General features: G+C 42.4%; 1 protein-coding gene across 3 annotated transcripts in view; it reads left to right on the forward strand.

Annotated features, from left to right (window-relative positions):
• Positions 1-14,873, forward strand: part of GALNT17 (polypeptide N-acetylgalactosaminyltransferase 17) — a 612,851-nt gene that overhangs the window by 219,558 nt on the left and 378,420 nt on the right. Inside the window, exon 1 of one of the 3 annotated variants that reach the window (XM_077994642.1) lies at positions 1,609-1,791. Coding sequence (XP_077850768.1) covers positions 1,673-1,791 — 119 coding nt within the window. The 5' untranslated portion in view covers positions 1,609-1,672. 3 annotated transcript variants of the gene reach the window in all.

The following is a 14,873-nucleotide window of genomic DNA, read 5'->3' on the forward strand; positions in this document are numbered from 1 at the left end:
TATACATTTCAGTCTCAAGCCATCACACCTGGCCATACCCCTTATCATCTTTAAAACACCTTGCATTAAATGACAGGATCTTCAGGAAAATATCTACTGAAAAGTGATATATCCTTAGCCTTGCACTTACATGGAATACTTAAATCTAGGACAGTGGGCATTTCCTTGTTCCCAAGTCAGCACAGAAATCCAGAGGGTTCAGCCTGAGACAGATGCCAGGATGATGGGGAGAGTCTGGGGAGGGTATATTCCTTCATAAGGATCTTCCTGGGCCTGGATCAGAAGGGGCAGCTGTAGATTCCCCACAGCCAACATATTGAGGAAGGTTCAGCCCTCACTAGGGGTGTTCTGAGGTCATGGGAGACTTTGTGAAAGGTGGAGGATAGGCTCAGCTACCTCCTGTTTCTGCTTCCTCCATAGCAGTCAGACCAGAAGAAAAAAAAAGTACAATGTGTGTTTTTCCTCTTTTCATGATTTGATTTTTTTCCACATATTAAAGTAATTTTTCCTTGAAAAGGACTGAATATTAAAAAATACATTTTATGTCTGTAATCCTAGCATTTTGGGAGGCCGAGGTGGGCGGATCTCTTGAGGTCAGGAGTTTGAGACCAGCCTGGCCAACATGGTGTAAACCCATCTCTACTAAAAATACAAAAATTAGCTGGGTGTGGTGGTGGGCGCCTGTAATCTCAGATACTCAGGAGGCTGAGGCAGGAGAATCGCTTGAACCTGGAAGAAGGAGGTGGCAGTGAGCCGAGATTGCATCATTGCACTCCAGCCTGGACCACTGAGTGAGACTCTGTCTCAAAAAAAGAGAAATGGATGCTCTTGAGACTTAACTGTGTAAGAAAGAATTCCTACTTCTTTTAGAGGCACAGCCAGCCCAAAAGGTTATGAATTGGCAACGTTAATTAGATCTTTTCTTGGAACTTGAAAGTATTCTCACCTGAAATGCATTTAAAACAAAGTTGCCATCAAGATTCTCCTCTGTTTCTTCCTGAGAGCTTTCCGGCAAGTTTCCAATTTCTTTCATGGAGAATTTGAAACCAGTGGATAGAAAGCAGTGTCAACCTTGTCCTATTTATGCAAATGGATCTGCTTTGTCACCTGTTTACAACCCCCAGGGTCACCGAGTGTCCAGTTCACATTCCCCAGATGTAGATGCAGCTATGGGACATTGAATTCTCCATGTATTAGTTTGAATAAGACCAATGTTGAGATTTACAGTAGTGGCTGTTCTTGCTTCTGTTGGCCTTTGATAGTTTAGTAAGGATTGTAGACAGATGAGAGCTGCAGGAGAGGCTAGCTCATCTCATCTCATATTCAGAAATCCTCACACTGTTACTGGGGACTCGAGAGTTGGTACTTAAACAACTTTTGTGTTTCTAGGGGATTATCCTGTCTGCTTAGTCCATTGCTTCCTCACTCTAGCAGTGCACTGAGTTAAAACCAACCCGTCCTAAACTTGCCTCCAGGCGTCTACATGGGTACACACAAACACCCACACCCTACAAGAAAGCCCAAGCTGGTTTATGCAAGCTCACTTTAGGCAGTTTGCCAAATTCCACTCTGATTGGTTCAGTGGACAGATACTTACGTGAAATACTTAGTGAAATACTCGCAGTACAGGAAACATTTGTTTCTCAGCCCTGGAAATAATCAATAGAGGCAAATGCCTTTGCAGTCACAATGCCTGTTTATGTGTGGAGTTCTTCGTTGTTCTAGGTGTGCGAGTACAGTAAACATTCTCCAAGTGGCAGCAGGAGAGAACCACGGTGCTTCTGTAATAAGGTGAGATTTACAGGCTTGTAAGAGCTGGGGGTATAAATCAGGCTTCTGGTGGAATGGGTGAAATGGACTAAATTCAGGTATTAGTGGGAGAGCCACGTGTGCACTGCAGAGGGAGAAAGCCTCATCAGTATTACAGATGGCGTGTCCCTTTAGTTAATTTAGAAGAAATTCCCATCAGCCAACAGAGCTTTGAGGATGGATGCAGGAAAAAAGAAGACTGTGGCATATGGAGAGAACATATTTGTTCTTGGAAAATCAGTAGAAAATGTTTAATGTCATCATAACCTCATTTGCATAAAAATAGTCACATGCGGTAAACCAAATGAAAGCAAAGGAAGATGTGACGGAACCAATGCTGTTCGGAGTTTCGTTTCATTATGAATAACATAAATAATTCAATTGAATAAATAAATACGAAATTGCTTTAAGTAGATGCACTACAAGTGATTATTCCTTGAAAATTCCTTTAATGGTGCATGCCCCAATGATGAAGCAACGTGATTATGTCTCCATGGGCAGCGCTTTGCTGGACACTTGACGCTCGTCAATGATATTGAGCTTTCTGTAGCACTCAAGTGTTTTATGAACACAAATGAAGTTTTTAGTTTCACAATCTGATTCATAAACATGACCTTGAAGTCATTTAAATAGACTTATCTTCATTGCGATGAATGCAGCCCCCACTTTGCACGTGGTTGCGCTGAGGCAATATTTGATAATCACAAGTTTGAAGAGTCTCGGGCTCTGCAGTACTAGGTACATAATTCTAAATAAATATTTGGAACCCTGGTGGCAGAATTTGAGCTGTTGTTTCTGCCTCGCCAAGTCTGGTCGGGGAATTCTTGTGTAAGGATAAACTGTGGTGTGGATAAAATTGATGGAAATTATTTATGACTTAAAGAAAAATAAAGCAAAAAGGAATGTATTTCTGATTTCAACAGATGTTTTCTAGGGTTTTGTAGAAAGCCATGCACAGGTACCATGGGAACTATAACAGATGTATATGACACAGTCCTTGTACTCATTTGATTTTATTCATTCACTCAGTAAATACTCATCAGTCAGCTCCCACACACCAGGCACTATGTTGGAGGTTGAGGTTATAAGGGGGAGACAGATGATAAACTGGGAAAAATAAACACAAGCTAATTATAGATTGTGATAAATGCTTTGAAGTAAATAAGCAGGTGCTAACATACATCTGACCCTTCAAATCCCTGGGTTTTACATCTGCAGATTCAACCGGAAAATACTAGAAAAAATAAAAATAAAAGATAGTAATACAACAATAAAAATACAAATTAAAAAACTACAGTATAATGACTGCATAGCATTTGCATTGTATTACATATTGTAAGTAATCTTGAGATTATTTAAAGTATCCAGGAAATGTGAGTAGGTTATGTGCAAATACTATGCCATTTTATACAAAGGACTTGAGCATCCTTGGATTTTGGTATCCGTGAGGGGGTTCTGGAACCAATACCCCTTAGATACTGGGGGACAACTGTAGAGAGAAAATGGAAACAAGAATGTACTTTAGAGAAGGTGAGTTGAAGAGGCAGAGGAGATGAGGATGAAACAGCAGCTCAAAAGTCTGGCAGCAGCTGGGTGCAGTGGCTCATGCCTGTAATCCCAGCACTTTGGGAGGCCGAGCCTGGTGGATCACTTGAGGCCAGGAGTTCAAGATCAGCCTGGCCAACATGGCGAAATCTCATCTCTACTAAAAATACAAAAATTAGCTGGGTATGGTGGTGCACGCCTGTAGTCCTCAGGCTACTCAGGAAGCTGGGGCACAAGAATCGCTTGAACCTGGGAGGCAGAGGGTGCAGTGAGCCAAGATGGAGCCAGTGCCCTCAAGCCTGGGCAACAAGAATGAAACTCCATCTCAAAACAAAAGTAAATAAAACCTCTGTCAGAAAACCTCTCTGGACAGAAAGAATAGTGCCTAGAAAGCCCTAAGTTTGGAATGGGCTTGATTTAGGAACTGATAGTAGATACTGGCCAATTGTTTGAGGGTGATGGAAGGGGAGGTAGGAATCAGATCATGTGGGATTGTGGGCAGTGAATCTGGGATTTATTTCAGTGGGAACAAAAGTGATACACTGGGTTGATAATATACCCCCAAATTCAAGTCCATCTGGAACCTCAGGTCACCCTATATGGATAACAGGGTCTTTGCAGATGTAATTAGTTAAAGTGAGGCATACTTGATTAGGATGCTCCCTAAATCCCCAAGATGGTTAGTATCTTAAGAGGAGAAAACACAGAGACCAAGACAGAGACAGAGGGAGGAGGCCAAGTGAAGACAGGCAGAGACTGGAATAGGGCATCCACAAGCCAAGGAGTGCTGGGAATTGCCAGCAATCTCCAAAAACTAGAGAAGGCAAAGAAGGATTCTCCTCTAGAGCCTTCAGAGGGTGCATGCCCTTGCTGACCCCTTCATTTGGGACTTCTAGCCTCCGGAACCGTGAGAGAATAAATTTCTGTTGTTGTAGTGCCCCCATTTTGTGGTACTTTGCTATGGCAGCCTAGGGAACAGATATTAAAGGTCATGGTAGCCACTGGGGATTTGACATAGCGAAGTGTGCTGATCTGGAGTATGTTTTTAGAAGGTCATTCTGAATGGTGTTTGGAGAATGGATTGCAGAGAGCAAGAGAGATGCAAGGAGTCCAGTTTGGAGGATAGTGCCGGTAGGAGGCGATAGTGTTTCCGACTAGGGTGTGCATAGTGATATGGTTTGACTGTGTCTCCACCCAGATCTCATCTTGAATTGTAGCTCTCATAATTCCCATGTGTGGGAGGGACCCAGTGGGAGATAACTGAATCATGAGGGCGGTTTCCCGCATACCGTTCTCGTGGTAGTGATAAAGTCTCACAAGATCTGATTGTTTTATAAGGGGAAACTCCTTACGCTTGGCTGTCTGATTCTCTCTTGCTGCTGCCATATAAGAAGTGCCTTTTACCTTCTGCCATGATTGTGAGGCCTCCCCAGCCATGTGGAGCTGTGAGTCCATTAAACCTCTTTTACTTTATAAATTACTCAGTCTCAGGTATGTCTTTATCAGCAACATGAAAATGAACGAATACACATAGTAAGATAGGGAGAAGTAGAGATTGATGGTGGAGGTCATCAAGGAAGACTACTGGGTTTTAGGTTGCAACATAAGGATGCACGGTAGTGCCATTTACTGAAACGGTAAAACTGAAAAACAGATTTGGGGGACTCTTTAAGAATTCTACTTGGGATTTGTTAAGTTTGATTTGATGTTTAGTCATATAATTGGAGCTATCAAATAGATGGTTGAACAATTTATGACTCTGAGCTTGAGAGAGAGGTAGGGGGTTGGGAGATAGACCTTTGAAGGCATCAACATAGAGGTGACCATCAAAGCTGAGATCACTAAGGAGAGAGAGCTGGAGATTTGGCAACAGCCCAGGAGTGAGTGCTGTGCCACTCCAAAATTTAGAACATGGATAGAGGAGAGAAATTCAGCGAAGGATGTGGATAAGAAACAACTAATGAAGCAGGTAGAAATCCAGGAAAATGAAGTGATGTGGAAGCCAGAAAAGGAGTATTCCAGAAGGAAGCAGTGGTTACTGGTGATGAGGGATACTGAGATGCCAGCATTGTTCAGCAGATTTGGCAACATGAAGTTCACTGATGACCTCAACAAGGATATTCAGCCCTTATTGGGGTTGATTAAGGAGCGAATGGGAGGGAAGAAATGAGAGGGCAAAATGACTACTCTGATGAATTTTATTGTGAAAGGGAGAAGAGGCATGCTAGCTGAGGGCTTTGGGGGATGGGGGTCAAAGGAGGTTATTATTATTGTTCCTTATAAAATTCCCATTTTGTCATAAGAGTTACAGAAAAGTTGCAAGAATACTACAAAAAATTCTGTATTTCTTTATCCAGTTTCCTTAAAGGTTAACATTTTACAATATTTATATATCTCCATGTGTACATCTATTTTTTTCTGAATCATTTGAGCGTGAGTTGCAGACATGATGCCCCTTTGTCTCTGAATAGTTCAGCATGAGCAACCCAAGAACAAGGGCATTCTCTTACATAACCACACGGCAATATGATAGTATTACCTGTCCACATTTCACCAGTTGTCTCAATAATGTCCTTTACAGAAAAAGAAAGTCCTAGACCATGTATTACATTCATTTATCATAATGTTTTATTTTGAAACAGTCCTTTAGTCTTTCTTTGTCTTTCATGACGTTGACATTTTTGAATACTATAGTCCAGTCATTTTGTAAAATGTCTCTTAGTTTGTATTTGTCCAATATTTCATCAGAATTAGATTCAGAATGTGCTTTTGTGGCAGGAATACTACAAAAATGGTGTTGCATCTTGGTGCATCTTATCAGGACATACATGAGGAAAAGGAACAGCCAATGAAGAAGGAAGAAATTCAGAAGAATGTAGTGACATGGAAGCCACTCATTACTTGTCTCATTACTGGTGGTAATAATGTTGATTACTGGGTTAAAGGTAGTATATTAATCTGTCCTGGCATTGCTATAAAGAAATACCGCAGGCTGGGTAATTTACAAATAAAAGAGGTTTAATTGACTCATGGTGCCACAGGCTATATAGGAAGCATGATGCTGGCATCTGCTGGGCCTCTGAGGAGGCCTCAGGAAACTTACAATTATGGCGGGAGATGATGGGGAAGCAAGATTTCTCACATGGTGGGAGCAGGATGAGAGAGAGAGAGAGAAGGAGATGCTACACACTTTTAAACAACCGGATCTTATGAAAGCTCACTCACAATACCATGGGGGATGGTGTTAAACCATAAGAAACTACCCCCATGATTCAGTCACCTCCTATCAGACCCTACCTCCAACATCAGGAATTATAATTCAACATGAGATTTTGGGTGGGGACACAGACCCACACTATAGCAGATTGTGTCTGTGTGGTAGTCAGTTATGTTTCCTAATACCTCCAGGACAATGTAGAATTAGTGGAGACAGTGGGAACCCTTGCCTTTCCTGTCTTTGACAGAAGTGCCTCTAGTGTTTCTCATTAATAAGATGCTGTCTCTATGGCTATGGTATGGTTTATTATGCTAAGAAAGTATCCATTAGTTTTAATGATCTTGAGGGTTTCTTTATTAGGGTAAGTGTTGAATTTTTCAAACCCATTTCAGTCTTTTCAGTAACTCTGCAGAAAGTCATCTCTGTCTTTCTTCTTGCATCTATAAAGATTTTGCATTGTATTAGTGGATTTCTTAATATTAAACCAAATTTATATTCCTGGAATAAATTCCACTAGGCTATGGTGTATTGTTTTCTTAATGTGATGTTGGATTCTGTTCACTAATATTTTGTTTACAACTTGTGCATCAATATTTGTAATTCATTCTCTCTCACTCTCTCTGCTTCCCTTAAGAAGTTTAGTTATTAATACATTACAAAAGGAATTAGGTTTTCAATCCTCTGGAACAATTGATGGAGCATTATGACTATCTGGTTCTTAAATGTTTAGTAGAAGTCACCAGTGAAACAATCTGGGCCTGATGTTTTTTATAGGGTAGTTTCTTGTTGGTTTTTGCAATTTTTTTCCTGAGGAAATAGGTCTAAGGTTTCTGTCTCTAATGACGTCAACCTTGGCAAATTGCCTTTCTCCAGGAAATTATCCATTACATCTAGGCTTTTAAATGTATTTGCATAGGGATCTGCAAATGAGCCTTTTTTTATTTTTAACAGTTATTTGTTTCGATGATTATTTCCCCCTTTGGTTTCTTATTTAAGTTAGTTAAATGTGGTCTATTTTGTTAATTATGTTTTAAAAAACAGTATTTTGATTTATTCAAGATCTTGTATTTTTCTGTTCTCTAACTTACTGAGTTCTGCTTTTTATATTTATTACTGCCTTCCTTGTATTTTCTTTTGATTTACTTTGTTGTTTTTCTTTCTGAAAAGCATTCTAAGTTGGAAATGTAATTCAAGTATTTTTATTGCTAAAAGGTTTTAAGGCTTTGAATGTTTTTCTTCTTACTGCTTACAACTTCCCACTGATTCTGATATGTGGTGTTTTCATTACCATTATTTTTTAGAAATGCTTTAACTTCGGTTTATATTTACCCTGTCACGCAAGACTGGTTTAGTAGGTTTTTGAAATTTGCAGATGGATAACTTCTTAAAAACATTATTAATAATTTTAAATTTTATTGCATAGTGATCAGAGAGTATTGTTTGTCTTTTTTTTTTTTTTTTTCAAATATGTAGTCTCACTGTGTCACCCAGGCTGGAGTACAGTGGCATGATCTCGGCCCACTGCAACCTTTGCCTCCCAGGTTCAAGCAATTCTCCTGCCTCAGCCTTCTGAGTAGCTGGGATTACAGGCATCTAAACTATGCTCGGCTAATTTTTGTATTTTTGGTAGAGACAGAGTTTCTCCATGTTGGCTAGGCTGGTCTTGAACTCATGGGGTCAAGGGATTCACCCCCTCTTAGTCTCCCAAAGTGATGGGATTACAGGTGTGAGCCACCATGCCCAGCGGGTTCTTTTTTACAACTCTTCCCCTGAGGTTGAGAAGATGTGTTACCTGTTTTCTGAGAGCAGTGTGTATTTCTATCACATGAGGCATTCTGATTTTCTGTTTTCAATTTCTTCTTGATATAGTTACTTTGTGTATATGGAATCTGATTCCCCCGGCCCCCCCCCCCCTTTTTTTTTTTTGAGAGAGAAGGGTCTTGCCCTGTCACCCAGGCTGGAGTGCAGTGGTGCGATCTTGGCTCACTGCAACCTCTGCCTGCTGAGTTCGAGCGATTCTCCTGCCTCAGCCTCTGAGGAGCTGAAATTACAGACGCCCACCACCACATCCGGCTACTCTTTTGGAGTTTTGGTAGAGATGGGGTTACGCCATGTTGGCCAGGCTGGTCTCAAACTCCTGTCCTCAAGTGATCCTCTTGCCTTGGCCTCCCAAAATGCTGAGATTTTCTTCCATTCATTAATTTTGTTGATTTGCAATGATTTACAAGATTTTTAGTTCAAAGGAATCATTTGTCAGTGTCACAAGTATGGTGCCTTTGTCTGTTTGTGTTGCTGTCAAGGAATACCTGAGGCTGGATAATTTATAAAGAAAAGAGGTTTAACTGGCTCACAGTTCTACAGGCTGTACAAGAAACATGACACCAATATTTGCTCAGGTTCTGTCGAAGTTCTGAGGCTGTGCCCACTCACAGAGGAGGGTGAAGAGTAGCCAGCGTGCAGAGATCGCATGGTGAGAGTGGAAGGGAGACAGGGGTGGCAGGTGCCAGGCTCTTTTCAACAATTAGCTCCTGGGGAACTCTCCTGAGAACTCACAGAGTGGAGAATTTACTCAGAACCGTGAGGATAGCTCCAAGGCATCCACGAGGGGTTGGCCCCATGACCCAGACACCTTCCAGTAGGCCCCGCCTCCAACTTTGGGAATTAGATTTCAATATGGAATGTCAAATATCCAAAACACAGCATATAAATTCTGCAGTAGGCATATATATATATATGTATATTTGTTGTTGTTGTTTAGATGGAGTCTCACTCTGTCACCCAGGCTGGAGTGCAGTGGCACCATCTCGGCTCACTGCAACCTCTGCCTTCTGGGTTCAAGCAGTTCTTCTGCCTCAGCCTCCCAAGTAGCTGGGATTACAGGCACACATCACCATGCCTGGCTAATTTTTGTATTTTTAGTAGAGACAGGATTTCACCATATTGGTCAGGCTGGTCTCGAACTCCTGACCGACCTCAGGTGATCCACCCTTCTCAGCCTCCCAAAGTGCTGGGATTCCAGCCGTGAGCCACCGTGCCCGGCCAGTGGGAGTGCTTTTTTGTGTGTGTTTGCAATAGGGAATATGTTGTGTCATCTGGCCTTTGGGTTTCTCTTATTTAGGGACCCCCAACCCACAGGCCATGGACTGGTACGAGTTTGTGGCCTGTTGGGAACTGGGTGGCACAGCAGGAAGCGAGTGGTAGGCAAGTGAGCATGACCGCCTGAGCGCCACCTCCTGCCAGATCAGCGACAGCATTAGATTCTCATAGGAGCGCGAACCCTATTGTGAACTGTGCATGCATTGCATGCTCCTTATGAGAATCTAATACCTTATGATCTGAGGTGGAGCAGTCTCATTCTGAAACCGTTCCCCATCCCCCCAAAACCCATGGAAAAGTTGTCTTCCATGAAACTGGCCCTGGTGTCAAAAAGGTGAGGGACCGCTGTTTAAGGGGACACTGAGTTTTCCCCTTTTGCATATTTTCCCATTCACCACTCAATGTTTAAAGGCTGCCTTCCTATACTTTTTAACTTTCTTCTCTCCCAGAAACAATGCCTTGAGTCATGCACATTTAAAGTCCCATCTTTGGCTAGGTGCTTAGGCCTATAATTCCAGCACTTTGGGAGGTCAAGATGGGTGGATCATTTGAGGTCAGGAGTTTGAGACCAGCCTGGCTACCATGGTGAAACTGAGAGGTGAAGCCGGCTGGACTTCCTGGGTCCAGTGGGGACTTGGAGAACTTTTCTGTCTTACAAGAGGATTGTAAAATGTACCAATCAGCGCTCTGTAGCTAGCAAGAGGATTGTAACATGCACCAATCAGTGCTCTGTAAAATGCACCAATCAGCGCTCTGTAAAATGCACCAATCAGCAGGATCCTAAAAGTAGCCAATTGCAGGGAGGACTGAGAAAACGGCACTCTGATAGGACAGAAACGGAACATGGGAGGGGACAAATAGGGGAATCAAAGCTGGTCACCCCAGCCAGCAACTGTAACCAACTCGGGTCACCCTCCACACCATGGAAGCTTTGTTCTTTGACTGTTCACAATAAATCTTGCTGTTGCTCACTTTTTGGGTCCATGCCACCTTTAAGAGCTGTAACACCCACTGCTAAGGTGCACGGCTCCATTCTTGAAGTCAGCGAGACCACGAACCCACTGGCAGGAACCAACTGCAGACACAAAACCTTGTCTCTACTAAAAATACAAAACTTAGCCGGGCATGGTGGCAGGTGCTTGTAATCCCAGCTACTAGGGAGGCTGAAGGGGAGAATCACTTGAATGCGGGAGGCAGAGATTGTAGTGAGTCGAGATTGCGCCATTGCACTCCAGCCTGGGCGAGAGAGTAAGAGTCTGTCTCAAAAAATAAAATTAAATTAAAAAATAAAGTTCTATCTTTGTTACAGAGCCTGATCTTATCTACCAGAACTCTTTTTCCATATTTTCACACTTAAGCTAGTGTTTCCCGTTCTGATGGTTCTTTTTAGCTCGGTCCTACTCTTAGTAGCAGCTTCCCACCTTCTGGTTCCACAGTTTTCCTGGATTTTCCTTGCTCTCTGTGTGAAGGTTTGCCACAGGAGTGGGAGAGAGAAAGCTCACTGGTAGTTTGTGGTTTTCTACTTTGTTGTAATTTGTTCTTTTAACCGTATTTTTTATTATGTTTTAAAATGTGTTCAGAAATATGTGGAGCCCAGAATTTTCACTAATTATCATAAGTTTTCTTATGGTGCCAGGCTCTTTTCAACAATTAGCTCCCGGGGAACTCTCCGGAGAACTCACAGAGTGGAGAACTCACTACCATGAGGATAGCTCCAGGTTGGCTACCCCATGAGGGGTCAGCCCCATGGCCCAAACACCTTCCAGTAGGCCCTGCCTCCAACTTTGGGAATCAGATTTCAATATGGCGTGTCAAATATCCAAAACATAGCATATAACTTCTGCAGTGGGTGTCATATTTTTTAGTATTTTTAAGACGGATCTTCCTCTGTCGCCCAGGCTGGAGTGTAGTGGCACGGTCTCGGCTCACTGCAACCTCCACCTTCTGGGTTCAAGCAGTTCTTCTGCCTCAGCCTCGTAAGTTGCTGGGATTACAGGTGCCTGCCACCATGCCTGGCTAATTTTTGTATTTTTAGTAGAGATAGGGTTTCACCGTGTTGGCCAGGCTGGCCTCGAACTCCTGACCTCAGGTGATCCACCTGCCTGAAATGAATGAATAAATAAAAATTCGTGAAAATCCAATCCAGGGTTGATTTCTGTTTATATCGCTGAAACCATGTAAGGTTTCAACCAGATAAGATGTGATGTCCACCATCTCCCCGCTTGGTTTTAAGTGGGGAGATACTAGATTGAAGGCTTACGTGGATGGGAATACTTACCTACATCAATGTAGACAACTACATTAAAATCCCTTGAGGCTCTTATTGAAGTACAGATTCCCAGGTTCCACCTTATATAGATTGAATTAGCATCTCTGGGAGTGGGGCTCAGAAATTTGTATTTCAATTGACAACTCCCCCCCCCACCACCGGCCGGGTGATTCTTATGCCCATGAAGTTTTGAGAGTAACTGGTATAGATAGTAAAAACTGTAAAACCAGATATAGGAATGACCACTGTTGGCTACAGCACTGCATACCAGAAATTCTGGGAACTTTGGGTAACTCATGTAATAATTATGAGTTGGCAGGATGTCATTCAGTTATATATTTATTCAATAAGAGCTTATTGATACCAGTAAGTAGCTAGTCAAATAAGTTTTATCAGGATTGTTTCTTGATGTGAAATACAGCTACCAGAAAATTATTATTATTATCATTATTTTTTTAAGGACGGAGTCTCACTTTGTCACCCAGGCTGGAGTGCAGTGCTGTGACCTTGGCTCACTGCAACCTCCGCCTTCCGGGTTCAAGCGATTCTCGTGCCTCTGCCTCTCGCGTAGCTGGGATTACAGGGACCCGCCACAGTACCCAGCTAACTTTTGTATTTTTTTTAGTAGAGATGGGGTTTTGCCATGTTGGCCAGGCTGGTCTTGAACTCCTGTCCTCAAGTGATCTGCCCACCTTGGCCTCCCAAAGTGCTGGGATTACAGGCATGAGCCACTGCATTCGCTGACTACCAGAAAGTCTTAAAAACCTCTGTATCTGTAATTTACACCCTCTTATTAGGAGAGAGGAACAATGGCAATGTGATATCTGAGATTTAGTAAAACCAAAGCATTTGTTGTGTCTGTAATTATATATAAATCAGGCCAGTTTGTTGTGGCTTGTGTATCTGCAGTAATTAAACTGATAACTGAAGTTCCATAACCATAGTCCCAGGAACTTGGGAAATGACTTTTTCGTCACAAGCTGGTTCTTCCTTCTGGGTTTCTTGCTTCAGTGACTCATCTGAACTGGAAAGCACATGTTTTCCTTTTATTTAGTAGTTATGATGGTGGAGATCACATTTTATCTGAATTGGTAGTCATAATTTATATCTGGTCGATCAGATGAATGAATTTTTGAACAAATGAGTTCACTAAAAGTCCTTATAAAACAGCTAAGATATCCAATTGTGTGTTCAGTAGGTTTACTTTAGTACTGTGGGATTTTCATCATCTTTGGTTGGATCATGTGAGATTGTTGATATTTGGCCAGAAATAGCAGTTTCATACAGTGCAACCTAATACTTCAGTTCTTTGAAACTTGGCCGTCTGTGGTTTAGCTAGTGACTTCCCAAGAAGTAGAATGGTCAGGTAACCATGCTATGCCTCTCTCTTCATTATGGATAAATTATTTATTTAGTTACAACTTGTCAGATTTTTAAGAAAATTTTTCTTAGGCATCAAGGGCTAAATGAATTATTTCACACTTGACTGAAAACCTTACATGGTTTCAGCGATATAAATGGAAATCAAGCCGGGGTTGGATTATCATTTAGAAAACCACCACTGGCCAAGCACGGTGCTCACACCTGTAATCCCAGCACTTTGGGAGGCTGAGGCAGGCAGATCACTTGAAGCCGGAAGTTCGAGTCCAGCTTAGCCAACATGGGGAAACCCCGTGTCCACTAAAAATACAAGAAAACTAGCTGGGTGTGGTGGTGCATGCCCGTCATCCCAGCCACTCGGGAGGCTGAGGTGGGAGAATCGCTTGAGCTTCGGGAGGCAGAGGTTGCAGTGAGCCGAGATCACGCCACTGCACTCCAGCCTGGGCGACGGAGTGAGACTCTGTCTCCAAAAATAAAATAAAATAAATAAAAAATAAAAAAACCGCTGTCAACAACATTTGAGTCTTGCGTTTTAGCTGTGATCTTGGTGCCTACAGGCTTTGTCAGTGTGCTTCTCATGGCAAGTTTTAGCACTTGAAACCCACGGACACCATTTCTACTACCTGAGACCACCTTGAAGGTTTCTTCCCTTTCGATATTCCTCTCTGTTCTTTCTCATGAATTCTTGGGAAGTCATCTTCAATTCAGTTCAACAAATACCTAATGCATATTTGCTATATAGTAGGCACAGAGCTCAGAGCCTAAGGAATGTGAAAATGCGCAAGACCTGCCCCCTAACTACCGGGAGTTTTTTCATCTAGTAGGAGAAGCTGGCGTGTCTGGCTATAACACTTGGCAGAATAAAATAGCTGTGATATTGAGTTTCATTGAGTTTTATTTCTATTGCATAGATTGAGTGTCTTCAGCTTCAGATTGCAAATCCTGGTGACTCCAGCAAATATATGTTATAAATAGCATTGCATCTTGACTGCAAATGAACTCAGAGAGAGAGAGAGTGTGGGCAGGCAGGAAGATAAAAGGTTGAGCACAATTTGGGCATTTGTTTATGTGATTTAACAACGACTGGGGCTGGGCTAGGTGCTGCTTATACCTGGAGGAGGCAGATTCTTTTCCTGTATGAGATTTTTATTTTTTATTTTTATTTTTTGAGATGGAGTCTCCCTCAGTCGCTCAGGCTGGAGTACGGTGGTGCAATCTCAGCTCACTGCAACCTCTGCCTCTCGGGTTCAAGCGATTCTCCTGTCTCAGCCTCCCAAGTGGCTAGGATTACAGGCGCCTGCCACTACGCCTGGCTAATTTTTTGTATTTTTAGCAGAAACGGAGTTTCTCCATGTTGTCCAGGCTGGTCTCGAACTCCTGACCTCAGGTGACCCACTTGCCTCCACCTCCCAAAGTGTTGGGATTTACAGGCATAAGCCACCGCGCCCAGCTTTGTATGAGATTTTGTCTTTGTGACTAAATCACTTCTTTGTGTACAAACTTACATTCTGCCCCTGAGCATGTGTGTTCATGCTTAACTGATTCAAAGACTACATT

Source organism: Macaca mulatta, chromosome 3 (genome assembly GCF_049350105.2).
Source record: "Macaca mulatta isolate MMU2019108-1 chromosome 3, T2T-MMU8v2.0, whole genome shotgun sequence".
Taxonomy (NCBI): Eukaryota; Metazoa; Chordata; class Mammalia; order Primates; family Cercopithecidae; genus Macaca; species Macaca mulatta.